Source organism: Dermacentor silvarum, chromosome 8 (genome assembly GCF_013339745.2).
Source record: "Dermacentor silvarum isolate Dsil-2018 chromosome 8, BIME_Dsil_1.4, whole genome shotgun sequence".
Classification (NCBI taxonomy): Eukaryota; Metazoa; Arthropoda; class Arachnida; order Ixodida; family Ixodidae; genus Dermacentor; species Dermacentor silvarum.
In genome coordinates, this window is record NC_051161.1 from 74602760 (window position 1) to 74630567 (window position 27808).

Sequence of the window (27808 nt, forward strand, 5' to 3'; positions counted from 1 at the left end):
TCGAAACCACCGCTGCTCACTCGCGAGCATCCCCATTAGATTCTATGGCAGTCGGGCCAGGTAGCGTGACATCATGGATCGGAGTGAACAGGCCTTGTGCTGTTTAGGTGGTGTTATGATAGCGCGGGGATGCACCGCGTGGCTTCGAAGACCACTCGCTTGACACGCCTGCGCAACAGCGCCGACGGTCTTGCTCAAGGTTGCGAATAATACGCCGTAACTACATTCACGCGGCACTAACCGCCTAATAAATCAAGAGAATAAGGACGGCGCAAAGTGGTCAGCGGCTACAGCCTGTCGCTCTTGCGCGAGGTGAAGTGGAGCGGGCGGAGAGCACAGTGAGCAGTCGAAAAAAAAAAAAAGCACACGCATTATATTCGTGGTAATACAGTATGTAATATACGAATGCGTGAATGAATGATGTTTACTTCAGTTTGCGGGGGACACAATCACAATTGTCATCGTTGACAATAATGTCCTAACGCGAAATGCATGCGTCATTCTTTCGTTTTTGTTTCTGCGACGTTAAGACCCCCTAATGCCTTTACTTTTATTTTCTTCTTTAGAGGATAAATAGTCGCATCTTACTGAAACCCCACAATGAGCATCTTCAATCCGCACAAAGCACTGCCGGAGAACATGTTGAAATATCGGCTAAAACTGCTGGAAAACAATGGGTACCACCTCTACTATCCTGTAAGTAGAGCTTTACCTGGCTCAACAACATGCAACCCGACCTGATGATACTAGAGCAACTCGCATGTTCCCGCAGGTCTTAAATAGCCCATAAACGCCTCTACGTCCTTGCTTGCGATCAATTTTTTTAAGACTCGTCTGAGTTGCGTACTACAACCCATGTATACATACATAATTAAAAGAAAAATACATCGCCTGTGACAGATGGCTCAATTCTAATGCTTGAACTGGATTGCTCAAAGACGTGGACATTACTAAGTCCAAATTAATATTGAATAATATGCAAAATTTCTACTTTATTTATTTATGTAGTTATTTACTGAAGTTAATCGTAGAGGCCCTCTAGTTGAAGGTTTTGCGTAGGTCGGACAAATACTAATAAAATGAGCAGTACTGCAAATATATGATTCCAAATAAAGCGATCATTCGTGAGTTAACAGTGCAAGCATAACAAAATTCATAAAAAAAGAAGGAAAAATGCAGTAGAATAAATTCAGAGTAATGTAACAATCGTATATGTATACAAACAAACAAACAACGAAACAAACAAGCAAGTAAGCAAATACATTAGCCCAGGCCAATATCAAACGTACTAAACGAGAATCATTAAAGAACAAAGTCAATAAAGTTACAATGTAAGAAAAAAAAATGCACCGTACAAAAATATAAATTACAGTAAAGTGAATAAGTAGCCAAAACATTCAAGTAAACATAAATATAAGCAAAAATAGCTATGAAGAATCCCACTGTGCCAACATAAAACAGTGGAACAATTAACAGGGGGCGGTTGCCTATAGGCGTCATGATGAGGGAGGTCTTCGAATTTGCTGTTGTTAGATTCGGTAGCGATGTACGATGGTAACTGGTTCCAGTCCCTTAGTGTGCGCGGTATGAAATATTCGGCGTAACGTCTCGGACGGTACATTATCTGTTTTACTTTGTTAAAATGGTCCCGGCGTGGAAATATAGCCGCTGGTTGCTGGAGGAAGTCATGGCGGAGAGATGTGTGATAACAAAGTTTTTGGAAGAGGGATAAGTTGGCAAGTTGGCAGCGATGCGAGAGATCTGGAAATTGTGCGCGATGTCTTAAAGGTGTCACACTAGCGAAACGTGAATATTCAAAGTATATACGTGAAGCGAACAGCACAGTCTTGAAGGACTTCGATGGACTTTATACGAATCCCAAATGGCAGATGCATATTCAATTTTAGGTCGGATTATCGTCGTGTAAACAAGTTTACGTGGGCGCCTGGCGCTTGTCTAATGTCACCTTTAGGACGGCCAATGTATAACGATTAGTGGAAGCAAGGGTTGTGTTAATTTGGTGCTCCCATGATAAGCCGGATTGTAATCGAAGTCCCAGGCGCTTGTAAGATGATGTGAGTTCAATGTAACTATCGTTTAATTTCTAAAGCGGGACGAGTTCACGGCAAACACGGTTAGTAGCTTACATAATCTTTGTTTTGGTGTGGTCAAGGAGCATTAGCCAGGCTGAGCACTGTTCACTTATCACGTCAAGGTCTGACTGTAATGATGGCTGGTCAGTGTCGCAGGATATCGTACGATACATAACGCAATCATCAGCAAATAGTCTAATGCTAGATGACAACCAAGATGGAAGATCATTATTATAAATTAGAAGTAGTAATGGCCCAATCACGCTGCTGTGTTGGACGCAAGAAGTCATGTGTCGGAATGATGAGTCAGAGTCATCATTAGAGGTAAATTTACGCGTTTCACGTGAGATGAAAAGAAATCTTTATATTCATGGTACAGTACATTAGGGTGAATGTTAAGCCGTTTCAATTCGGACAGAAGTCGCTGGTGTGCAAGGCGGTCGAAAGCCTTCGAGGGGTCTACAAAAATTAGATCCACTTGAAAACCCGCATCAATTGAGAAATGAATGTCATGGATGAAGCCGGCGGGTTTCGTATCACAAGAATATCCTCTTCAAAAATCGTGCTGGTACCTAAAGATAATGTTATGTTCTTCAAGGCAGTTAATGACCTGACAATGTCTAATATGCTCTAGAAGTTTGCAGACTGTACTGGTCAAATAAATGAGACGATAGCTGAGGGGTGAACACCGATCGTCGGATTTGAACGTAGGGATAATTTTAGCTATCTTGCAGTCTTTAGGAACGGAACCATTTGCTAATCATTGTAGAAAAAGGGCAGAGAACAATGGAGAGACATTAAAGGATATGGTCTTGAGTATTTTATTGTTGAGACCAATGTGATCCGAAGCAGAAGAAATTCTGAGTTTCATTAAGAGCGAGAAAATTCCAAATTCACTGATCGTTATTTCCGGCATATATATGTCAGTGAAAATAATTAAGCTAGGGCATGAACTGAAGTCTTCGTTAGTAAAAACTGATACAAAAGTGTCGTGAAAAATTTGTGCGCACTCTGCTTCAGAAAGCAGAGCGTCATTATCACCTGTGATGTTTATATAACTGTTTATACCAACATTGCCTTCCGCCTTTTTTTTTTTTACTAAATACTTTACGCCACGTATTGAAATTTACGTATCGCAGCCCGATGCGTTTTGCAAGGCGTATCCACTTGAGACTAGTTCAAAGAATAGCGCTGGTCGTGAGATATGTGACGTCATAGCGGTCGTAAAAAATCACTCTTGCTCCACATGCTCGTTTTTTTTTTTAAAGGAACAAAACGCAAATATAACTGCCGAGCCAATGCATCTCATCGCACACTCTGGGAAGGAATATCTCGAAACTGGTGGCGAACTACATGGTGGTGACAAGTGCAAAGGAAATGCGCTTGGAGGTTCCGCATAATTGTTACTGTAATAAAACAACATGGCGCCGGTGGGAGTCGAGCCCACAACTTCAACATTATGCGTGCAATATTCATCCGAGTGAGCTGCACCTACGAATGTCATCATGCCCACTTGATTGGGTATTTGTGTATATGTACAAGATCTTGTATTGGGAGTGTTGCCAGCGCCACTCGTCGCCATGAGTGGAGAAACTGGTGTGAACGACAAGATACCCGAAAAGCGCCTGGCTGTATCGTCCTAGTCTTCAGTGAACTTAGGCCTTGTTCATATTTTTATGTTTTTTTTATTCTCTGAAGTTCTTGTTCTCTATTTTGTAGGTTATCCTGCGAAATTGGATTTGGTGACGTATCGTGTTTTTCTTGTGGAATTTAAACGCTGTGCGATAGCTCCATTGTCCCTCGTTCTTCGTTTGTTTAACCTACTGACAACATTAAAGAAAATGTAGGCAAGCAAACGAGTAACTGTGTTGAAAAAAAAAATACACAGCACTATTTCAGGAGCTCACAGAAAAAAAGTCGATGACATAAAAGGCATTTTGAAGCCATAACGCCGTGTCTACCACAAGTTGCGAAAACATCTAGGGAGCAGCTCGAAGACATTTATTTTTTATTTTATTTTTTTACGGCTGTGGCAGCCCAGATATTGGGTCCTCTTTTTGAAGATGAGTAAACCATGCATCTCCAGGCTGAGAAAGGCGCGCAGTTTTAATGCCACTCAAGTTTTCGCTCAGGAGTACTTGGCTTTAAAAAAAGTGTCCACACTGGTAGCGAATAGGTTTAAATGACTATATATGAAGGGTTTAGGAAATGATTGTGAATACTGGTGGACGGTTTTCTACAGTCTATACGTCAGACTATGAGAAATTAGGTAAATACAACTAAATAAATAAATAAATAAATGGAATCCCTGGTCTTCTCATTAGCTTTATTTCTCGCTAAAGGGGCACTCCCTCCAACAAATGACTGCTTGACTATAGTTACGCAGGTAACTAAATTTAGCTAAATTTAGAGAAGCTTTAAAAATATGTGGGTGCGCTGTATAAAGACGCGGCTGAAGGAAACATGCCTTTAATTTGGGAGCAGATCACGCAGCTTTTGCATTCTCTTTATTTGTATAATTAGTCAAGATTATTTAACAGACTTCGCAAATCGCACGTTAAAAAACCATTCAATGCGGACGCATTGTACAGCGTTCTAGGAAACATCTGATGCGGCAGTGTTTAAATTCGCACCTATTGGGCAATGATTTGTTTCTGCGTCATATAGAAAGCCCGTGAAATACGAAAGTTCCCACGTGACTACACATTTGCGCATCGCAATTTCAGTGCTCTTAATATCGCGGCTTATTAATGAATGAACAACACTTTCAAGCGTATGCGCTGCCTTAGAGAAAGTGACAGGGCAGCGAAGATTTGAGAGAGAGAGAAACAAGCTTTAATGACATGCTGGAGATGTTAGCTTGGCTGCTCGCCTGACATGTTACTCAAACTGCTGGGTGATGATTATGATATATACAGTGATAAACACTTAACAGCGCACGCACGCACGCACGCACGCACGCACGCACGCACGCACGCACGCACGCACGCACACACACACACACACACACACACACACACACACACACACACACACACACACACACACACACACACACACACACACACACACACACACACACACACACACACACACACACACACACACACACACACACACACACGCTTTATATATCTATAGCTATATTTACAAAGTTTCGTTAAGGCTCGTGGCCTGCTAGAACGTTAGCAGCACTTGCGTGGCGCGTAAGGCGCAGGTGGTCTTTGATGACTTCGGGTCTCTGATGACGGAGCAAATTATGACAAATCCATGACCAGCAACTGGCGGCGATCATGTGATAAGATCAGGCGGAGCACTATCTCAGCCGTTATTTCGACCAATTTCCGCAGTAACCGGCAAGAGATGGCTGTCACGTAGAATCGCTGTAAAATCTTATCTATACAGAGTAAAATAATTCACACCTTTAAAAGTGAAAAAGTTCAGCAGGTGTTTCACATTTGTAAATGTTTAAGGCGAAAGACAGTTATGCGTTTGTTGCGTAGCATACTTCCTAGGCCTACCGCGCAATCAGCTAAGCCCCGGGTGGGCGTCCTCCATTACCGTCCCTCCGCAATCACCTGAGCCGCTAGCGCCGCCGCCGCCGCCGCTTGAACGTCAGCGACGCAACATCTGTTGTTTCTATCTGTGCGCGCCGCTTGTTCCCTCTCAACACGCTTCTCGCTAGGAGAAGGTCACGTGGATCTTTTTATACTCACTCGAGCATCGACAACGCTTTTACAGCCTAAGCTGTTATGGGCTCATTCCAATAGCCGTTTTGGTTCGCGATGGGGCCGCCGTAACCGCTATTGCCGAAAACGCGAAAAAAGTACCCGATTCCCGTCGGGATCGAACCCGCGCCCGCTGCGTGGGAGCCAGATACTCTACCAATGAGCCACGCATCCTTGCTATCGGGCAACGGAAAAATGCCCTAAAACGCTCCAAAGCGCGCAGGGGCAGACGACCCGAGCCTCCGCCAGTATGGTGGCGCCATCTAGGTAAGGCGCCTGCAAACGCAGTGTGCGCAGGCACAAACGACGAGGTGCGATTCAGATGAGGCGCGCAATCAACGCGATCCCGAGCTGCCCGAGCTGCCGAGCCTCCGCCAGTATGGTGGCGCCATCTAGTTAAGGTGCATGCAAACGCAGCGTGCCCGACATATAAGTTGCAGTTGTAAGGCTTGATCGGGCTCAGCAGACTGCTGTGCAGAGAGCATTACAAGCCGCAGCTCGCCGTCGACGCCGGGCGGACAGTTGAGATCGTTCTCGTCAAAACGAGGCGAACAGACTGCCGCGAAGACCCTGTTGTGCGTGGTGCCCAAATTGGAGCTACTCTTGAGCCGCTCCACCAGCTTAGGCTGTGACGGTGCTGCGTTTGCCGCGCAGCCTGTGACATTTTTTGCCAGGTCAGGCGCACGATGAGACATATAAGGCTTTCGGCTTAATAAAAGTGTAAATGTGTCAATAATTCACACGCTTTTTGGGTGTAAGGTGTGAGTTATGGACAGCTTAACACCATTATATATTTACTTTTTAGGGTGTAAATTATTACACATTGCATAGCGCACTACAGAAAGGTTTTTACACTTTGGCTGTAAATAGGATGGGACATCCTGTATATCAATGCACACATGCGTTATTTCTCATTCTCTCTCCTTCTAGTATGGCAGGAGCCTCTCAGATGCGTCGGAACACATATCCGGAACGCTTAGGGAGCCCTTGTACGATGGATGGACGTTCAGGGTGTTTTTATACGCCGAGAGAATGTGAGTACACGTTTTGTTGCGTTGCTCTGTTCTTTTTACCGTGCAAGTCACCTGACTAGGAATATCATCTCAGCCGACTGCCCCCAAGGTTCCAGAATCTGGATATGTTTATTACTGGCGAGCGCCAAGAGGAAAACGCGATTAAAAGCATGTTATCGGCCGCACTATTAAACGAATTACACAGTCTTATTTTCGGCATTCCGTTCTTTTTTTGCTATATAGTCAGGATTAGTTAGTGAACTCTGCAAGTCCTAAATACGGAGACAAATAATTATTCAGTTTCAACGCACACATTAGAATCTGTGAGAAGCGATAATTAAATGCTACACAGATAACGGTGATGCGTGCAAGTGTGTCATTGTGTTTGCTAACTCCGCTCATTGCCTGAATCGGTGAATAGGCTGGTCACTGCGATGGGCGGCGATCGCCATGCGGAACGGCAGCTTGCGATAAGCGGAAGCCAACGTGGGCAGCTTGCCTCTACCAGATGGTTTCCGAGTCGGGCAATGAGCGGAGTCGGTCCCTTCAAATCACTTTTGAGCGTCAGATGGCCCATTGAGCGAGAAAGCCGGCGGCTTCTGTAGCAGCGAAACTTCCCATTGGCTGCGACGCCACGTCACGAGCGTGACTCACGTGCTCGTGATGCTGGCTCTCGCTTGCTGGCTCGGGCCTCGACGGAGAAGAGCGGGTGCGAGGGAACACCTGCTGCCGCGGTATTGCGCGAGGGAAGAGGGCATCACCGCGACGACCACGTCACCCTCGCTTTCGGAAGCCTGTGTTATCCGCTCGCGCTCGCTTGCCCGCGAGGAGCCATAACTCGAAGGACTGCTCGGCGGCGTCCAATTGGACATTAATGCTTTCACATTCACAACTCTTAAGAAGTGCGTAGGTGTACTTTGATTTTAAAAAAGTTATTTCTTTGCATCATTCCAGGCACTTTGCGGTAAGTAGGTATAGGTGCTCGCGGCAGCTCGCGCTTCGAGTCGCCGGGTTAGACTGCAGCCCCCGTCTCCGGGATCGACCCACATTCTCCAGTATTTTCCTCGTAGCAGCGAACGCTACATAGAAACTATACGGGTGACGATCTACAGCCTTTATGGTTGGCCCAGGTCGAACAAGTATTAGCGTCTCATCGCCGGTGTGCAAAGGCCACCGCATGACATCCAGTCATAGGTACTTACGATTGTATAACACGTGGTCGCTGATGACGTCACAATCCGCGTTTCTCTCGCTTACGCTCGTCCAGTATACTACTTACAGAACCCAACACTAGCCATGTCGTAAGCCAACACCACCTAGATAGCACAAGGCTTACGCACTCCGATCCATGACGTCATGCTACCTGGCCCGACTGCCATAGAATCTAATGGGGATGCTCCCGCTTAAGCAACAGTGATTTTGACGTCACCGCTTTTGTCACGCCAGCCTTGGCAATGGAAATTTCGGGCCAGGTAGCATGACGTCATAGATCAGAGTGCGTAGGACTGTGCTATCTAGGTCGTGTTGCGAAAGCTCGCGTCGAGCGGTCGGAGTAGAAATCATGCCGTCGTCGGTACACGATCGTCGTCATCGTCGTCTCCCTGCTCTTATTGCGCACGCGCTTGTGTCAGACACGTAGCTGTGCGTCTTACACAAATACGTTGGTCCACCTGGGTAGCTCTCTACGTTATCCCAAACGATACGCTAGGTATAGACAGCTACAAGCAAAATGCTTGGCATAACGTTGATTCCCACAGTGCGGGAAATGAGCTTCATTTTTTTTTTCGCCCACAGTTAGGCTAATGTTAGCTGGGACACCCTGTATGTAATTTCCTTACTATACCATGCATGTTTGACGAGATGTTCGAAGCACCTTATTTCGTCAGCAATTGGGGGAGGAATACCGTTTCCTTCCGCTTAATTCATGCAGCCAATATTAACTTGTACATATATGGTTCGGGCTAATGAATCAAATCATTTGGTAGCAACAAAAAAAGAAAGTTAAAAAATAATAAAACAGCGAGACGTGATGTAGGCTTGCGCCGGATAGAAATTTATTTACTTTGTAATTACGAGGACTGACTAGCGAGTGCACAAATGTTCATTCTGCAATCGTGTCTTTCTATCAGTGGAGTATACGACACCTTGGAGAATAAAACAACGTAACCTTATTACATCACATTTATTGACAGTGATTCACAATTTGGCACTGAAAGGGCCATTCACAAAATTAGCGGCACTTTTTGTATGACGCTATGCTGCAACGTCACTACACACTGTAATATAATTTACAGGTCATTATACACTGCAATATAATTTACACCCTTATTGACTTTTAGGGGTGTAAATTATTTTACAGTGGATACACCGTTTCATATTTAGCAGGCAACGCCGCGGAAGATATACGCAACTACTATGCATATAGGGTGGCCTATGCATATAAATAGCTGGCCGACTCCGCGCGTTTAGCAGTGAGGTTGTTTTTGACCTGCGATGCCTTCTATACGGAATAACTACTTCATGTCTACATTACAACTGTATTTCACTGCCGTAAGGTAATGCGAAGGGCCCTGGTTATGCTAAGGAACGCATTATTTGTGCACATTTGACTTCTAGTATGCGATGTACTATATGCTTTGGTCGCAAGCAACGAGCAGTGCGCTGCAGGGTGTCGGAACGAAATGTTTTTCGTTCTGGTTTTATCTTCATTCCGCTGAAAAAAGTTCCGTTCCCGTTCTGCTCTGGGGCGAAGAAGAAAATGATCCGTAGCGGTTCATAGCGGTTTTGGTTCGCATGCAAAAATTTTTGAAGCAATGTAACGATAAAACCACAGTTTTAATTTCTCTCAAAGAGTGAATTCTGAGATCATGCTCAGTGCCTTCAGTAAACGCGCCAATCATGGTCTCAGAAGCAGGCCGTCATCGAGTGTACTCGCCGTAATTCGAGACCACTATTCCGATAAAACCAATTTAAACGAATACACACGAAGGAGAAAACTTTGGTAACAAAGCGTTGTACCCGTAGAAAACGAAGCGATAAGCTCTTAGCGCGCAAGCCCTGAGTTTTGCTACGATGCCGATCTGTTAGTGAACTGAGTGGCAGGATTATATTAGTGGAGTGCTCGCACTATGTCCGCCTGAGGTATACGCGCTTAAGCGGACACCGTGAGTACCTGTATTCAAATCCCGCATCTCTTTCTCTCTTATCTCTTTCTTTCTCTCGCTCTCATTTTCTCTTTCTCTCGACCATAGCAAGTTGTGTTACTATCGTCAGTACAATGCAATCATATGGTTCCCAGAAATGCATGTTCTGCAAGCGTGGTAATGTGTACTGCTTATAACGCTCGCCTTCGGACCGTGGGTACCCGGGTTAGAGTCCCGCATCGCCGAGAAAGTTTATTTTATTTATTTATTTCTCTCGCGCTCTGTCTGCCTCTCTTTATTTTTCTTTCTGCACCTCCTCTCCTCATTTCACACTCTCTCCACTTCGCTCTAAACTGCGAACACTATCGATACGTAGGGAGCAACCTCGACCTTAAACAGCTCCGCTGTAAAAACAAAGTTCCCACTAGGGGTTCAGAAAGTTTGGTGAGGGAAGTTCTTCGCGTTCTTTTTTTTAATATAGGTAGGACATTATAATATAAAGAGCTTTGTGGCACAACCCACCGCCCCGTTCCAAAGGGGACAATCCATTTCATTCCATCCCATCTCATCCATCCAAAAAAGGGCACTTTCGTCCGTCAAGGGTCTAACTGCAGGAGTGTGCGTGGCGTGTGCAAATTTCGGAGAGTAAGTGTATGATCCCTGGTCGGAAAGAGAGTAACGGGGAGGACGAACGGCCACAGTTACTCCCCAAGCACTCCGCGGTTTTCGTCCGTATCGTGAAGTGATGCGGCGAATTGTGAATAGTTCGAAGTTCATGCACCGTCTATTGAACCACATGCAAAACAGCACTTTGCCTCTTGGTGAGAAAGTGAGAAAAGTGCGTGAAATTTAAACGCTGGAATGTGAAGAGCCATGCACTTCGTGTGCGTGCACACCATAAGTGAACGATACACATCAAACGCGCAAGTCATTGATGGAATGCCAGATTTTCTTGGCCAATAGTACCTAACTTCCTTTCATTCGAAGGAGATTATAAACCTAACTGAAGCGATGTGTAGCTCAAAAGGGGCACGCTAAGCGATAGAGATGTTGTCCTCTGTCGTCTTGCGTGCCCCGTTTGCGCTCACTACACAAACATCACGTAATGTCTCAGTTTAAATCGTTGTAAGAATAATCGGGCAGCTTTCTTTATGTAGTCGCTTATGGTTGTAAGTATGAGCAACGTTAGACTTTCCCCGCATAGCATACACCAAATGCCGAGTCTCCTGTATTGCCGCATCTGCGTTCAGGGGGTTGACCTTGTCTCAGCAACCTGTCTTGCCAACTGAGCTGCTATGGTAAAGTGGTTAGAGTACCTGACTTGTTAGCGTGAGGACGTGAGCTCGTATCGTAACTTGCAGGTACGTTTTTTTTTTAACGGCAAAATTTTGTTAATTCCATCTTCGAGGAACATCGGAAAGAATGGCCGTTGCTCCCTTGAGGAACATCGGAAAAGAGCAGCTGTTAGTCCTCGGAGGATTAACTGCAAGATGAGTAACAGTTCATTTCCTCTCACTTGTCCCATAATGGGAGGAATGGTTGCGGCAAATAAGTTCCTCCCCTAAATGAGTAACCTCAACACCCCCTTTCCTCCTTTTCTTCTTAGAGTGTATTAGCAAGTAAAAGAGGCGTAAAAAAAAAGAAGAAGAAACCGAACTTGCTGCCGGTGGGAGCGGAACCCACACCCTCCGCATGACGCGTGCGTTACCAATTGAGCTACGGTGACGGCTGTTGCTCTCTTCATCATCAACATCATCATCAGCCCATATTTATGTCCACTGCAGGACGAAGGCCTCTCCCTGTGATCTCCATTACCCCTTTCTTGCGCTTTAATAGGGGAGCCACTACTTTGTAGTCGTGGATGCGAACAGCGGCAGACGTCGTTTTTTCTAGCTTTCGTATACCGTTGCCTGTTATCTGTGAAACGGGGTATGACTTCTCTTTGTTTCCATGATCGACAATTGACAAACATCAAATTTATTTCCGGTGCAATTTCAGGTCGCACGAGACGGAACTTAAGCTAGGATGGGATAGCGTAAACCCCGATAAATGGCACATTAGAATATGGATAAGCAAGCAAGGCATGGTAACCACCAACGGCAATGACAGCACCGGCGCGTTCACGGCTCCTTTGGGGGTGCCGGCCGTTCGAGAGGGGGACTACTACACGCTGGGCATTCGGCACGAGTTGCCCGAATCTTTCAGGGTAAGTACCGTGTTTTGCAGGGAAGCCGGTGTAGAGATTACATGCGACGGAGAACTTTCGCTGCAAGAAGTCTGCTCCCTACGATCGACTCACGTAGACGTGCAGAATGAAATAACATAGAACGGGAGAACATCGCCTAGCTACTTGATTACGATGATGCATGGCATGGTATGGCAAGAACTTTATTTTGGTCCAGAGAAACTAGGGCCCGAGGGCAAAAGCCCCCAGGCTAAGTCGGTGGCTCCGGCCACGTAGGCACCGGTAGGCCAAAGGCTTTCCCGATGTGCGATACGATGATGCACTTGGTTAAAAATATATGGTAGACGAACGTTACGACGACACAAAGCTAGATCCGGCAATGCGCACGTTAATATGTTATGACATGTTTATTACTGGAGACGGGATCTTTAGGCACTAGAAATGCTGTTATAGACGCCTATAATAAGGCACTAGAAGGTGCGGTTTAGGCATACATAGGCACTGATATTGATTGCTTCCCGAGTAGCTCTTACGCTGCGTTGCGCATTCATAATAGAAACATAGGTTGGTACGCCACGTTTCTTGGCTATACTTAATTTCTTTTTTTTTCTTTTTTAAGAAACGAAGAATGTATACTGCGAAAGCGCATACGTGCCAGGTTACTGCATTGCTACAGGGAGTCTGGACACAAGAAAATTATGCAAGTAGTACCAAACGAGCGCCATCTCGAGGTTTTCTTGCCTAAAGTTCATAATTCGTTCATTTATTACTACTGTTAGCTCCATTACTAAGGCTATTATTGGAGTGGGAAAAAATATAGAAAAACACACAATAAAGGGAGAAAACATATTATTGGAGTGGGAAAAATATAGAAAAACACACAATAAAGCGAGAAAAAAGCCGGCAGATCCCACGCCCTGTGGGAATCGATGTTATGCGAAGCAGTGTGCAGGGAGCCTACTAAGTTAACCAAAAGACCACGAGAGCACCAAGACGTAGGCGGCTGTTTTATGACCTACATGGCACGCATGGCATGATATTCATGTCACGATCTATCGTTTAGGTTCGTCTTACGCTCTTGTTATACTATGCCAATTTTGGTACATACCAAGTTAACCAAAGGACCATGAGAGCACCAAGACGTAGGTGGCTGTTTCATGATCTACATGACACGCATGCCATGATCGACCTATCATTTATGTTCGTCATACGCGCTTGTCATACTATGACAATGGTACATACCAAGTTAACGAAACGACCATGAGAGAGAGCACCGAGACGTAGGCGGCTAGAGACATACATACATACATACATACATACATACATACATACATACATACATACATACATACATACATATAGCTCGTACTGAACAACAGAAAGCTGTATCGGGATTTTCTCATGCTGCTCTATAATTTTCTCATTGACACCTTTCATCTAATTATAATATTTGAGAAGTTGATCAATTAATGAAGACTAATTACCTAATTAGGTGGTATGCAAAAAATAATCTGAATATCTTCAAGCGACGGCAAACAACATTACATTGGTATGGTCCAGCTACGTGGCATTTGCATATTTTTAAAGTTTGGCCCAAGTTACGTGAAACAGCCTGTATATAAGGTGCTGCATTGGCGTACAGTAGAAAAAAAAAAAACACCTTTCTGTCATCTATTTCAGATGGAGACAGCGACTTCAGCGAAGTGTTGATAATGTACCCCATCGGCTTACTATTTTTTTTCCGAAATATTTCGACCTCATCAGTAAACGTTCTGTTTCCTCGCACATTAATACTCGCCTTATAAAGCCCCTAAAACTCGGGAGAAAACAAATGTCGCAGTTTCACCCGAAAGGCGAAGCATCAATTGCGATAGCAAATGAGTAGAGAGCTATACGGAATAAGGATAATAGTTTTATCAGCTGTATAAACTTGGACATGCAGGCAGCACCAGCAACACGCAGAACTGTTGTCGACGCCGTCGGCGTTTTGCCCGCGTTGGCACTGAGCGCGCGCGGCGTTAGTGACTGTTGCCGGTGCCTCTGGAGCCGGCTCGGAGGTTTTCGACGAGATAGGAGCGGGTCACTCATCGAGCAGCGTCGGAAGTCTTTACCACATTCTCGCCTCGCGACATTTTTCTATAAATACGCATTTGGTGCCGCAGCTAAACGTCGCCTCCCCTCCCTCCCTCCCGTCCCCCCACGGCCCTTCACGCGACGGAAGAAATCGCGTTTGCTCTACGCCGTGCGTTCGCTCCCCGTGAAAGCGCGCGAGGGAGGCGCGCTTTCACTCGCACATACATCATACGGCGCAAGGGCTGCAGAAGATAGCGCCAACCTTTCCCTTTCCCTCAAGAACCACTTATCTATCGGCGACGATTACATCGCCGTTGGACTCTATACGTAACCTGACGGCGACGGCGACGCCGACGGCACAAATCCGCTTGGAGGGTCCATATAATTGCTATCGCAATAAAAAGCGTTTTTATGCACTTAAAAGCAAATTGGCTGCGAACGTTGTAATAGGCATTTGTAGGCAGGATTAAACCGCGTTTAGAGGGATTAAGAAAAGTTGTCGCAGTTTCACCTGAAAGGCGAAGCATCAATTGCGATAGCAAATTTGTAGAGAGCTATACGGAGTAATGATATTAGGTTTATCAGCTGTATAAACTTGGACATGCAGCAGCACCGGCAACACGCAGAACTGTTGTCGACGCCATCGGCGTTTTGCCCGCGTTCGCAAAATGCGTGCGGCGTTGGTGACTGTTGCCGGAGCCTTCGATATAAATACGTACTTGGTGCCGCAGCTAAACGACGCCTCCCTTCCCTCCCCCCCTCCCCCACAGCCTCTCGCGCGTCGGAAGAAGGCGCGTTTGCTGCACTTCGACATATATGGTAAGGATTGTAAAGGAAGGAAAGAGACACCTACTTCTGCAGCCCTTAAGGGAGCTGATACGGCGCAGAACGCCTGCGTTTGTTCTCCGCCGTGCGTTCTTACCCCTCCCCGTTGAAAGAGCGCCGCCCCTCGCGCCCCTTTCACTAGCACATACAGCGTTCGGCGCGCGGCGACGATTTCATCTCCATTGACGTCATTCGGAACCTCACGGCGACGGCGACGGTGACGCCGACGCCGACGACAGAAATCTGCTTTTGAGTGTCCATATAATTGCTATCGCAATAAAAGACCTAGCTAACTCGTGCTTATATACCAAATAGGCGCTGTAGTGACAGAGAAGAGATCGACACCCGGTTTGTCCTGATCGAGCGCTTTTTTTATATTTTTTTATTGCGTGTTCACGAGTGGCCCCGCTGACCGCCCCGTTTCGGCCTCGTCTTGCCTGGTTGTCTCGTGCGACGCGTGGCGTTTCCGGTCACTCCTTTCCCTCGGTAGACTCAACAGGCGCTATAGAAACGTACGGGGAAAAATAAGCATTTTGCCTGAAAATCCGGTGTCTGCGAATTACCACTAGCGCATCGCAGCACTAAATAACTGTTATGTATGGGACCGGGCTAGTTGGTAATCCATTATAAGTACAGCGCAACAGCGAACCAAGGATAGAAAGAAGGAATCGATGAACACAACTACCAGGTTTACCTTAGCCTTTTTTTTCTTCTAATCATTTGGTTAATGCCATACGGCATATCATTGAAATAAATGCGTGAACTCCTTCTCCGTGAAGCAGCTGTATAAGTGGTCTGTCGAACTTGTTGGCCATGATTAACTGTTCATAGCACGCCCGCTGGCCTGTCCGTATCCTGGCATCCCTGCACTTTTTCTCTTGTGGCCATTGTCCCTCGACAGTCACAGAAGATGTCGAGCTTCCGCTGCAGACGCAGTGACGTAGCACTTTGAGCAAGTCTCAGGGTTTTAAGGTTCTGGAGCCCGGGCCCGCGTTACGGATTGGGTAAGGGTGACCAGCCCGGTCTCCAAAGCCCGGTCTCCAAAGAGAGATTTGCACCACACGAGTTACATTACGAGGTAAGGAGCAGTCACGCCCAGGAGGGGTTAGAGTACGTGAATGTAGAATATTTTCGTGCTACGAATATGGAATGGGGGTCAAAGGCCGAAGCGGCATTCAGAACGGCGTGCTTGCATCATTTAGAGAATAGCCGAAATTGTATTCTAAACATGACGCATTAAGCAGGATTTCTGGCTTCCAACACCGCAAATCAGAACTGCACCTGCGAAACTCACGTGGTTCATATTTAAGTAGCTCTGATTGGTTGTGTTCGAAGTCATCAATGGCTAATCGAAGTCGTCATCGGGCTAGTAATGCCCGATGCTCGACAAGAACTCAACGTGCATGCACTGGTCACGTCTGATTTCCCTGTGCATTACGCAGAAAGTTTCAAATTGTAAGTGTTGTTGTCGTCTACCTGCAGTAAGCTGTTCTCTCTCTTCTTTTTTCTCCTCACAGGTACTTTTCAATGCGGAACGTGGAAGCAAAAACGCTGACAAGAAACGTAATATGGGAAGTGTAAAGGGTGAGTGCAACAGCTTCTTCACTTTTTAGGAGCGAAGCTCCTTATAGCGGCACCCGTTCCGTCCCCGTCGTCGTAGTAGTAGTGTGTAACCAGTCTGAGAAAAATGAGAAAAAAAATTCCGAAGTTGTGTCCGTAGCGCGGAATCGAACCAGGGGCCCCTCGCTTCCGAGCGCGCGGCGCTAGCCCACTACGCCACGAAGCGCACATAGACACACGCACCACGATGGCAATAAATACCCAACATTAACGAAAGGCCGCGTTTCTAGCGCGTTTCTAGCGCGTTTCTAACGCGTTTGTGCTAGCGCGTTACGGTCCGTGTAAGAAGCTGGTGTAAGACGCTGTGGCCTCTCCGCCTTACCTTCAACGCGTTTCGAACGCGGTGCCCAAGGCGGTGGCAAGTCAAGTTCAAGTCGAGGAGCGTTTATGAATACGGGGGGGTATACTCTCTCAGCAGTCATGTGATGGCGTCGGCAAACGCGGTGCACGTTCCGGCATGTGTAAATGGCTGCGTAAGACGCTGTGGCTACAGTGTACTAGAAGTGGCCGCTCCCCCTTACTAGAGAGTACTGCACGTTTCTAACGCGTTTGTGCTAGCGTCCCCTTAAGCGGGAGATCCGATGATTCCCTCCGGAGCTTCGCCCACTCATCATCATTCACCCCGTGGATATGCTGTGATTTTTGAAGACAAGGTTCCTTTTTTTTCTTTTTTTTTCTTTTTATTGACATGATATAAGGAAATGTTGGCGCCCAAGTTAGGCGCCGGCTACCCCTTGGCTCCTGAATATGCGGTACATGCAAAGTACATTTGCAACATAAATCATATAAGGCTCAAGCAGCACTGGAGGAAATAAAAGTTGTCGCAGTTTCACCCGAAAGGCGAAGCATCAATGGCGATAGCAAATTTGTAGGGAGCTATACGGAGTAATGATAGTAGCTTTATCAGCTGTATAAACTTGGACATGCAGTAGCACCGGCAACACACAGAACTGTTGTCGACGCCGTCGGCATTTTGCCCGCGTTCGCACAAAACGCGTGCGGCGTTGGTGACTGTTGCCGGAGTCTCTGAGGGCGGCTCGGAGGTTTTCGACGACATCAGAACGGGACACTCGTCGAGCAGCGTCGGATGTCTTTACCACCTTCTCGCATCACAACGCGTTTTATTGCGATAGCAATTATATGGACACTCCAAAGCAGATTTCTGCCGTCGGCGTCGCCGTCGCCGTTGCCGTCGCCGTCGCCGTGAGGTTCCGTATGACGTCAACGGCGATGAAATCGTCGCCGCGCTCCGGGAGCTGTATGTGAGAGTGAAAGGGCGCGAGGGACGCGCGCTTTCACGGGGAGCGAACGCATGTCGGACAGCATAAATGTTTTAACCACCACCACCAGCAAACGCGCGTTCTGCGCCGTGCTCCCTGAAGGGCTGCAGAAGTAGGCGTCTCTTTCCTCCTTTACAATCACCATATATGTAGCGCAAACGCGCCTTCTTCCGACGCGCTAAAGGCGGTGGGGGGGGGGGGGGGGGGGAAGGGAGGCGACGTTTAGCGGCGGCACCAAGTGCGTATTTATGTAAAAAAATGTCACAGTTTCGCCCTAAGGGCGAAGCAATGAATGCGATAGCAACACAGCAATGTCATACGAAGTAAGGTGAGCGGCTTTGGTAGCAATATGCATTGTAGTAAACGTGACCTGATTAAGTAAGCAGGTGTGCTGCGGCGTAAGTAGACCGACATGAAGAGAGACTCGATGGCCACGAGAAGGCGCGTGTGAAACGGTGGTTTTGATGAGAAGCGCTGCCCGTGGGCAGCGCGTGCGAAGAGACACACCTGTAGCGCTGCACTGCCGATCCGGGCAGCATTGCATGTGTAGCGTGCGTTGGAAAATGTGGCCCGACTATTACTAACTGTGGTGTGAGCGCGCACAAATAAACATGAATAGATCACACTGAATGACTGCAGACAACGACTGTCAAAACGCTGGCAGCAAGCGCATATACGCCGCAGCGGGCGAAGGTACGTGCGGTCTATCGCTTCAACGGAAACTGAGCGGCGAATGCACAGTACATAAAGGTCAGAGCCGTGTGGAGATAAGAGACGGTGCGAGCGAGCGACGAGCGCGGTTGTTGGTAGAGTAGAAGTGCGCCCCCCCCCCCCCCCCCCGCTCCCTCCGGCGCTGGCTTCCCGCTTCCTTGCTTGCGCGTGGGAAGATTGAGTGCGTTCGCTCTCCGTGACAGCGTGCGTCCCCGCACGCTTCCGCTCGGGCATACGGCGCGCGGCGAAGATTTTATCTATGCGGAACCTCACGCGACGGCGACGGCGACGCCGACGGCAGAAATCCGGTGGAAGTGTCCATATAATTGCTATCGCAATAAAAAGTTGTGAGGCGAGAAGGTGGTAAAGACTTCCGACGCAGCTCGACGAGTGTCCCGTTCTGATGTCGTCGAAAACCGAGCCGCCCCCAGAGGCTCCGGCAACAGTCACCAACGCCGCACGCGTTTTGTGCGAACGCGGGCATAACGCCGACGGCGTCGACAACAGTTCTGCGTGTTGCCGGTGCTGCTGCATGTCCAAGTTTATACAGCTGATAAAGCTACTATCATTACTCCGTATAGCTCTCTACAAATTTGCTATCGCAATTGATGCTTCGCCTTTCGGGTGAAACTGCGACAACTTTTTTATAAAGATAGGAACTTGGTGCCGCAGCTAAACGGCGCCTCCCCCCCACGGCCTTTCGCGGGTCGGAAGAAGGCGCGTTTGCTCTACAAATATGGTGATAGTAAAGGAGGAAAGAGACGCCTACTACTGCAGCTCTTAAGGAAGCATGGCGAATAACGCGCGTGTGTTCTCCGCTGTGGGTTCACTCCCCGTGAAAGCGCGCGTCCCTCGCGCCCTTTCACTCACACATACAACGTTCGGCGCGCAGCGACGATTTCATCTGCATTGACGTCATACGGAACCTCACGGCGACGGCGACGACGACGCCGACGGCAGAAATCTGCTTTGGAGTGTCCATATAATTGCTATCGCAATAAAACGCACGCGGCACATCGCCGCATAAAACGCTACTGCGGCAGTGCAGCTGCACCAAAGCGGTTATAAAAAAACCTCCTTGGGCTACACCAACTGGCGTGCCCCAGGGCGACAGTCACGTGACAGCATGAAAATCTCGCCTTCTCTCTTGCACTCCGCGTGTAGGTGCGAGATTTCCCTTCGCCTGCTGACAGGTCGCCGCTCTCTTCACGTTCTTCGGCCTTGGTTCTTAACGCGAGTCATGCCAGATGATGATTATGACGTCGTTGCCACTGTGATCCTAATCACGTTGGTGCGCTCCCTTCTGTTGTGGCGTCGGCGCGTTCAAGAGACAAGGAGAATGAGGCACTGGCTGTCGCCTCCACGTCTTCGTATTCAGGGTCCATCTTGTCGTACAGAATCGTATATGGAGCACTGTCTCCAAACAAAACTTTACATCGGGGCGTCTCGGTTTAGACTCATCATTGTAAAAACAATTGTAAATCACGACAATCAAAACAAGCTCCAAGGGGACCAAACCGAGGCAACCAACACAAGAGAGAGATGACGTGTGCAGATGATACTGCTAAACGACTGCGAGTTGAGCGGTCGTAGGTCCGCATGGCACCAGTTTCTCGCGCGCACGTCACTGAAGGGGAAGCTCTCATTGGTCTCCTCCGTCCGGGGCACGCGACACGATAAAGTTGCCGCGAGAAAGGCAGCTTCCGCGTCGCGCAAGGCGCGTTTTTCCTCTACAGCGTAGTTGGGGCTTCACGATATACAACATATATTTACAACAAAGTTATGTTGTCACGTACAAGTCAAAATAACAAGGCGAGATTACAAATACGCACACATAGGCAACGATGCTAACCGATATGCTCGCACATACACCTTGACAAGAAAAATAAAGAATTCTCTTATAAACAATTTTTTTGCTCGTAAATAACGGCGAATAGTACCGCTGTCTTCAAGGAATTCTTTCATAGCCTTAAAGCGCACTTCTGCACTGCTCTTGTTGGCCACGGCGTTAGCCCTTTAACTGGCGGCTCAACAATATTGTTGACCTAACAAACGCATCTGCAAAACCTAGACAAATCCAAATATTAGTCTGTGCCTTTCAATTTACCTTTATTTGTGTACCTGCTCACCAGTGGTATTCAATAAAATGTCGAGCGTGAGCAGCAGCAGCAGATGTATTCGGTCACAAAACCTGAAGGCTTCGTCGTTATCGTCTTCGCGCACGTGTGGGTCATATTCATAAAGGTACATCTCAAGAACACACACAAATCTTGCCAAAGCAAGTGCCAGAGAACAGTTTTTAGCCATACATTTACCTGTCACCACCTGGTCAACAATAATTTTGACCTACTGTATCTCGCTTAATTTTTAGCGAAACTGCTTAATATTTCAATTGGTATATATTTGAGCAAAGTAAAGACGAACAAAAGCAATAAAATTATTCTAAGTCAAGTCTTTCTTATCTTGCCAGTTAAAGCGTTAATAATTCCTTCAGACTGAGAGGTCTACGGTTTAATGCAATTAATGATGATTTAAGTCGGCGTAATTCTCGAAGAAAGTGATATGAGTGTTCATGAACGAAGCCAGAATCACACTATGGAATTTCAGTGCGTCCAATTAAGTGTAAAAGGTGCTTTGTGTAGGCGGTGCCAAGTCATAAGCTATGAATAAGGGTTTATATGTTTCTATCTGAATGTAATAAAATGTTGTATTAAATGAGCGGATCAAAGTCTTCTTTACTGACTTCACGAGGATTTGTGAACTTGTGAGGGTTGCAGATGCACTTAAGTCATCGACATGATTAGACGGGAAGAGAGTACTGCTTACGTTAACGCTCAAATATTTGTAACCACTGACCTCTCTTATTGGTGAAAAATTAATAGTGTAGGTGAAGTGAAAAGGAAATTGTTGTTGGTGACACGTAGTAGTACAGTTCTCTCTGAATTAAATTTGATCGACCATTCTGAACACCATTCGTAAATATCTGCAAAACCGTTATTCAAACGGGCGTGATCTTCTTCGCACACCACCTTTCGAAATATGACGCAGTAATAACCGAATGTGAACACTGGGATCTATAGCTGAACTAATGCCAAATGACATACGTCAAGAATATAAGGGTGCCGAGTACACTACCCAGGGGCCTGAGGTAACAGCTAACAATGTAGAGCAGAAGCCACTGATATCTACTAATTGAGTTGCGCTAGTGAAATACGATATTAAAGAGTTAACTATGCAATTTGAAAGATTGGGGATCAATTATTATCTACTTGACGCAACGACCTTTCAGCAACATTTATAAAATATTTATAACATAAAAATTTATTTTTGTCAGATGCAGAGTTATTTGAATTACTGGGTTTCTTCTGCTAGGCGGCGTGAGGTGGCCGTAAGCCCTTGACTTTCGGTGACCTCCAAAGCCCAGTTGATGGTCCGCAGCTGGACCGCGGGATCCGAGCCGGACACCGCTACCTCCCCGTCTGAAGTGTTATTAAGTTCGAGTTCCGCCCTAGGTTTGAGCCCGGGGCAGTCGCTTAATATATGTGTCAGGTCCGCTTTATGGGCGTCGGAGTTCTTGCATTTAGGTGAGAAGCAACCTAAGAAAAATAAATTCTGGCAAGTGTTACAGTGCCCTAAATAATTTACTCTAATACTTGTTTCTCAGTTTCCGTATTAGCACCCAGGAGACGGGAGCGTCACGACGCCATTTTACGTTATTAGAGAGAGCCACGCGATTAGTGACGTGTCTGGTTTTCTTTTTCTGGAGCGCACGACGCATTCAGTCATTCTCGTGTTATGTTCGTCTTTCCAGAAGTGGACAAATGGCACTTCAAAATATCCCCTGGGGCCCACAAGCTGTTAGCCGTTGACGTTAGCGATGAAATGGCGAAATTTCCGAAAGATGGCCTGGTACGTAAGACTTTATACATTCATATCTGTGTAAATCTTATTTCAATCAATATACAATCATACCTTATACAATCATATCTCTGTGTAAAAAAACGCACGCATGACAGGCAGACATATATGTCTGCCTGTCATGCGTGCGTTCATGCGTGTGTGTACGTGACTGCACACACACACACACACACACACACACACACACACACCACACACATATATATATATATATATATATATATATATATATATATATATATATATATATATATATATATATATAGAACAATTCCGAGGACACCTAAGCACTGCTTCCGAGTTGTGAATGCGAAAGCAGTACTGTCCAATTAAACGCCGTTGAGCAGTCCTTGTAGCTAAGAACTCCTCGCGGGCGAGCGAGCACGTTGGGACGGTTGGCGCGTTTTGATTTGGCCTTACCGAGGCGCAGTTAGGACGCAGGCGAGAGCTTGCGCGGTTAACACAGGCTTCCTAGAGCAAGAGCGAGAGTGACGTGGCGTCGCGGCATGCCCTCTCCCTTCACGCAACACCTGGTACGCTGCTGCGGCAGCAGGTGTTCGCTGTCGACCGCTCTGCTCCGTCGAGGCGTGCTCGTGACGTGGCGTCGCAGCCAGTGGGACCTTTAGGTGCCGTTCCGCCGCTGCCCACTACATACGCCGGCTTTTTCATTCAATGGGCCATTTGACGCATTTCGGATCAATAAAATATTTCACGTAATTTCAAAGTCACAGGCCGTTAAACAGCTGGTATTTCATGAAGTTCCAAGCCACATGTTGGGGCTACCTGAGGGGATCGAGTGGAGATAAAGAAATATACGTCTAAGAAGGCAATCCCGAAGTCGATAGCATTGGTCTCATGACCTTGCTAAGATATGCATGAATAATGATCAAGTGGAAAATAAAGGAATGAGGTTTATCAGCTAAGGAAAATTAAATACAACGTCAGGCCCACGCGGTAGCTTGAAAACAATTCAAAAGCAATGGTTACGTGTGAAAACAATCCTTAATTCTTATTGTCAATGTGTACGGCAACGAGACAGACGGATATCTGCCCATCCCATAACCTTCATCGTTCTCTACCAGCCCGCTTTTTCTCGGAGTTCAGACCTTTGGGCAGGTAATCGTGTGCTCCCGTCTGCCAAACGCTCTTAAAAAAAGCGATAAAAAATCAATGTACTTCGTGGATTCCTGCGGATCGTAAATCTTAAAATACTAACGGCAGTTGAAACATATAAATGTCCATTCTTCAACACATTGCGTTCAGACGCATCTCTCTATGTTTTAGAGTTTAGATCATGGTCACGTGCGAGTACACACTCCAGGTTCTATGCGCAAAGACATTCCTGTTAGGTTTGCTGCTCTTTAGTGTAACGTACAGAATAAAACACTGGCTTGGCTTATCACGGTTGTTCGTCTAGCCAGAGAACAGTCATTACAGTCCGTGTTTAGGCGTGTTTCATTTCGCTCTTTAAACTTTATGTCGTTATGTGCGAACTCACGCGCAATGACATTCAGATAAAGTTATGATCAAGAACGAGCCACCAAGGCGACTTGTCCTTGCCAGGGCAACGCTTGCTTTGTTTTTGTTTTTGGTAAAGTTATGTGCTTTTTATTAGATTAAACACATATTTTTAAGCATTACCGCTGTCAGCTAGATCGCATAATTATTCTTCAACTGCATTGCTCGCAGAGGTCACTTGCGCAATAAAAGAAAATGCATAATGAACTAAATAACAAAATTTCTTTTTAACTAATTACTTTACAGCACATATTGCGATTACAAATTGTAGCCGGTGAGTTCGCGAGGTATATTCACTTCGAACTACAGGTGGGCGAATATGAAATTTTTTAAAGTTTTACGGAATAAAAAAAATTGCCTGTGGCAGATAGCATAATTCTTGTCCTTCAGCTCGATTATTCGAAGTGGCGGACATTACTATCCCGACAAATCGAAACATATTCAACTAATTAACGAAAATTCACAAATTAACTTTTAATTAATTACTTCGCGACCTATACTGCAATTTACGAATTGTAGCCGGTGAGCTTGCAAGACGTATCCATTTGAAATGAATTTCCAGGATCTACTTTATCACTGTGCCAAACCTGACACATCGTACATATTCTGTGTGAGGTATACCATAGGGTTCTTCGTTTACAGCGTCAACCACGCTGATTTTCTTTTTTCAGAATCAAAAATACTATCATGATGGCTTTCCAATGGACGTCGGATCTTTCGGCATCTTTGAAATGACGTACACAGGGACCGACGGAATGTAAGTGTCGTATTTCACATTGCGTTCGTGAGCCTCAGGTGAATGTTATCAGGCCCGAAATCGTTTCCTGCATGCTGAAAGTTGTAAAAGCTTGCTTTTCAGCATTTAATTGGGGCCATTAGCTTGATTTGCGGACATGAATTCACTGCAGGCATGCCCAGAAACTGAAGCTGTATTAGCTCCATATATCTCTTTAGGGGTACATAGTAAGGGCCATTTATGTTAACTTTGACCTAAGTAAAGACTTTGATGTAGTTTGGCATGAGCTCGTCATTACAAAGGTTACGCTAATGGACATACCTTCTTACATCGCTGCCTCGTTATCTAATTACGTAAGCAGTAGATACTGCTTCGTGAGCATTAATAGACAGAGCTCTGTTAGCTATGAGGTTACTGGCAGAGTTTCTCAACAATCCGTTCTTGGCCCTCTCCTCTCCTGTTTATAAATAACATTTCCTCAGCAATTCAAAACTCTTCATTTCTTTTATATGCTGACGAATTAAAGTTATTTAAGTCTCTCGACAATGCAGTCGCGAGATGATACAGTGACCATCCCGGTAAGGCGCTGGTCCCGGGTTCAAATCCCGGAACAGGATGAATTGCCCTTCAACTTCGAAGCTCTCTTCCCTAGAAACCCGCAGGGGTTTCCTTCGTAGCTATACGGTTGACAATATTCCCTTGCATGAACTTTCCTTCACCTCACGGGCTTCCACAGAAACGATTTTCCGTATTTAGCTCTGTTAACCACCTTCCGTTCTTTTGTTCCATTTTGTTTCTTTTCCTAATTCTAGGCTACAGGTCGCCTTCAGCCAGCCGAGCGGTAACGATAGGTTTACGACTTTCAAGAAAACTTTCTTGAAAGTGGGCGAAACTTTCTTAGTGTACATCCGCGTCACGCCGACGGGCTGGCTGGTGCAGGCGAGTTTCCAGGATCAGGCGGCGCTTGTGCTGCGCCCGAAGGACGACAGAAACGTCGCGCCCAAGTTCTCTAGCGCCAACATAATGCGAATGTACCTGGTAAGTGACGTCACAGCAACTTTGTCTCTCTGCTCACAGGCAATGCGTCGGTACGTGCCCTCGTTAGGCTTCAGACATGAATGTGCGCGAACGCCTGATCGACTCCAGAACAAAAAGAGCACAGCGCGCGACAGTTAGTCACAAGAACGTTCTACACAGAAGATATGTAGACGGTTATGAGTCCAGTTTTGTGATGTTTGACAACTTTCTGAGGACAACTATCATGTAAGAGAAGAGGAGTAGCCGGTGCCACATATAGGCACCAACCTCTCAGATATATTTATTAAAAAAAAAGAACAATAAATTACATCCCTGTGAGATAAAGTATTTCGATGCTCACTATTGAGTGGAGTTTTGTTGCCTTTACATTTTTCTGCGGTCTTTTTTTTCTTTCTGACCATGTGTTTGTTAGAATATATATTTGTGTGGTTTCATTAGAAACCTCAGTTTATAGTCAGCACTGTGCCTGTCATCCTTCCTGCCGTATTAAATTTCTTTTAGCGACGTTTGCCGTGTAGAATGAAATAGCAACTCGCCCAACAAACCATCCTTATGCTGTTGAATTAAGGCCTCAATGCAAATTATGCAGCTGTCCCATCGGGATATGAAAGGGAATAAAGAAATTTCTTTAAAAAAGAACGTAGTGTGTAAAAGTGCATGCCTTGCATGAAAGTGTTCAATGAGAATGCATGATTGATTGATTGATTCAAGAGGTTCATCGTTTTAAAGGAACATTGGAGCTATTAGAGACGCCGTATTATAGAGGGCTCACATTTAGGTTAGACCATCCGGGCTTTGTTAACGTGCACTTAAATCTATGTTCACGAGTGTCTTTATTTTCCACCGTCGTGGCTGGCAATCAAACACTCGTGCTAAGCAAAAGAACGCCATAGCAACTGCGGTGGGTCGAGAATAAATGTTGGACGAAAGCCCTACTGTATATATTAACAGGCGTCATAAATTCGTCACAAGTCTCACACATACAAAAATTCGTTGTTCCCTGTCATTTTGTTCAGAATTATGCATGGTATGAAGACTGCGCAATATAATCTCGCAACATCCATCACTACAACAAATACAACAATCTTCCCGCACAGCACTATAACTAAATTGACATGCTGCATCGAGTTAGGAAAGGTCGATATATATATATATATATCAACTCAAACATATACATATCAACTCAAATGACAGAATATATACTTAAAAAAGCTACTTGGCAATATGCCCGCGTCATTGCTGATTGAAGATTCCGAAGGTTGCTGCTGATCATTGCTGGTCATTGCTGAGGGTTCAAATATTGCATTGGTAGTATAGGCCTGAATTTTTACTCGTGAATCTTTTTTACATACTAAGAAAATACACACGATTTGAATGCATGTAGGCTTAAGTGCCCACACATCGCTCCATCAAAATATAACATAAGGGAGTGCAGAAAGGTGGACAGATGAGCGTGATGCTTATGAAGCACATGTTGTCTACAGCGCAATAAGAAACAGAAAAAAAATGCATCAAAAACTGTGTTGGTCTCTTGTATTTATTGTTTGTTCTTCTCAATAACATCTGCGCTTGTCCCGTGTCCTACTTTGTGTCAACGCTTCCTTTTTTATTTTTTTCTCTGCACTGCAATCAATATGAATGTGCAAGGAAGATTTAGAGAACACGGAGACGCATGTGTATACGTAACTCAAAATCAGACGACGTAACAGTCTTAGCGGGCTATTTCGCGACTAGTAACAAATGTCGACGCATAGCTACGGCACTAGTAACGCAAATTTGCTAATGCGGTCACAACACCTGAACCTTTGCTTCCTCGACTTCGTTACTCTTCCTTTGACATTCATCCATTCCGTCTCACTGATAGACTATACACAGTACATGACCTGCACAGCTACACTTCCGCCTCTTCGTCTCATTACTAGAACAT

At 45.9% G+C, this 27808-nt stretch overlaps 1 protein-coding gene across 1 annotated transcript in view; it reads left to right on the forward strand.

Annotated features, from left to right (window-relative positions):
• Nucleotides 1-568: 568 nt before the first annotated feature.
• Nucleotides 569-27808, forward strand: part of LOC119462710 (uncharacterized) — a 30457-nt gene continuing 3217 nt past the window's right edge. The window contains exons 1-7 of the mRNA XM_037724005.2: nucleotides 569-696; nucleotides 6752-6855; nucleotides 11976-12183; nucleotides 16578-16644; nucleotides 22483-22580; nucleotides 24779-24864; nucleotides 25656-25881. Coding sequence (XP_037579933.2) covers nucleotides 601-696; nucleotides 6752-6855; nucleotides 11976-12183; nucleotides 16578-16644; nucleotides 22483-22580; nucleotides 24779-24864; nucleotides 25656-25881 — 885 coding nt within the window. The 5' untranslated portion in view covers nucleotides 569-600. The remainder of the gene's footprint in view (nucleotides 697-6751; nucleotides 6856-11975; nucleotides 12184-16577; nucleotides 16645-22482; nucleotides 22581-24778; nucleotides 24865-25655; nucleotides 25882-27808) is intronic.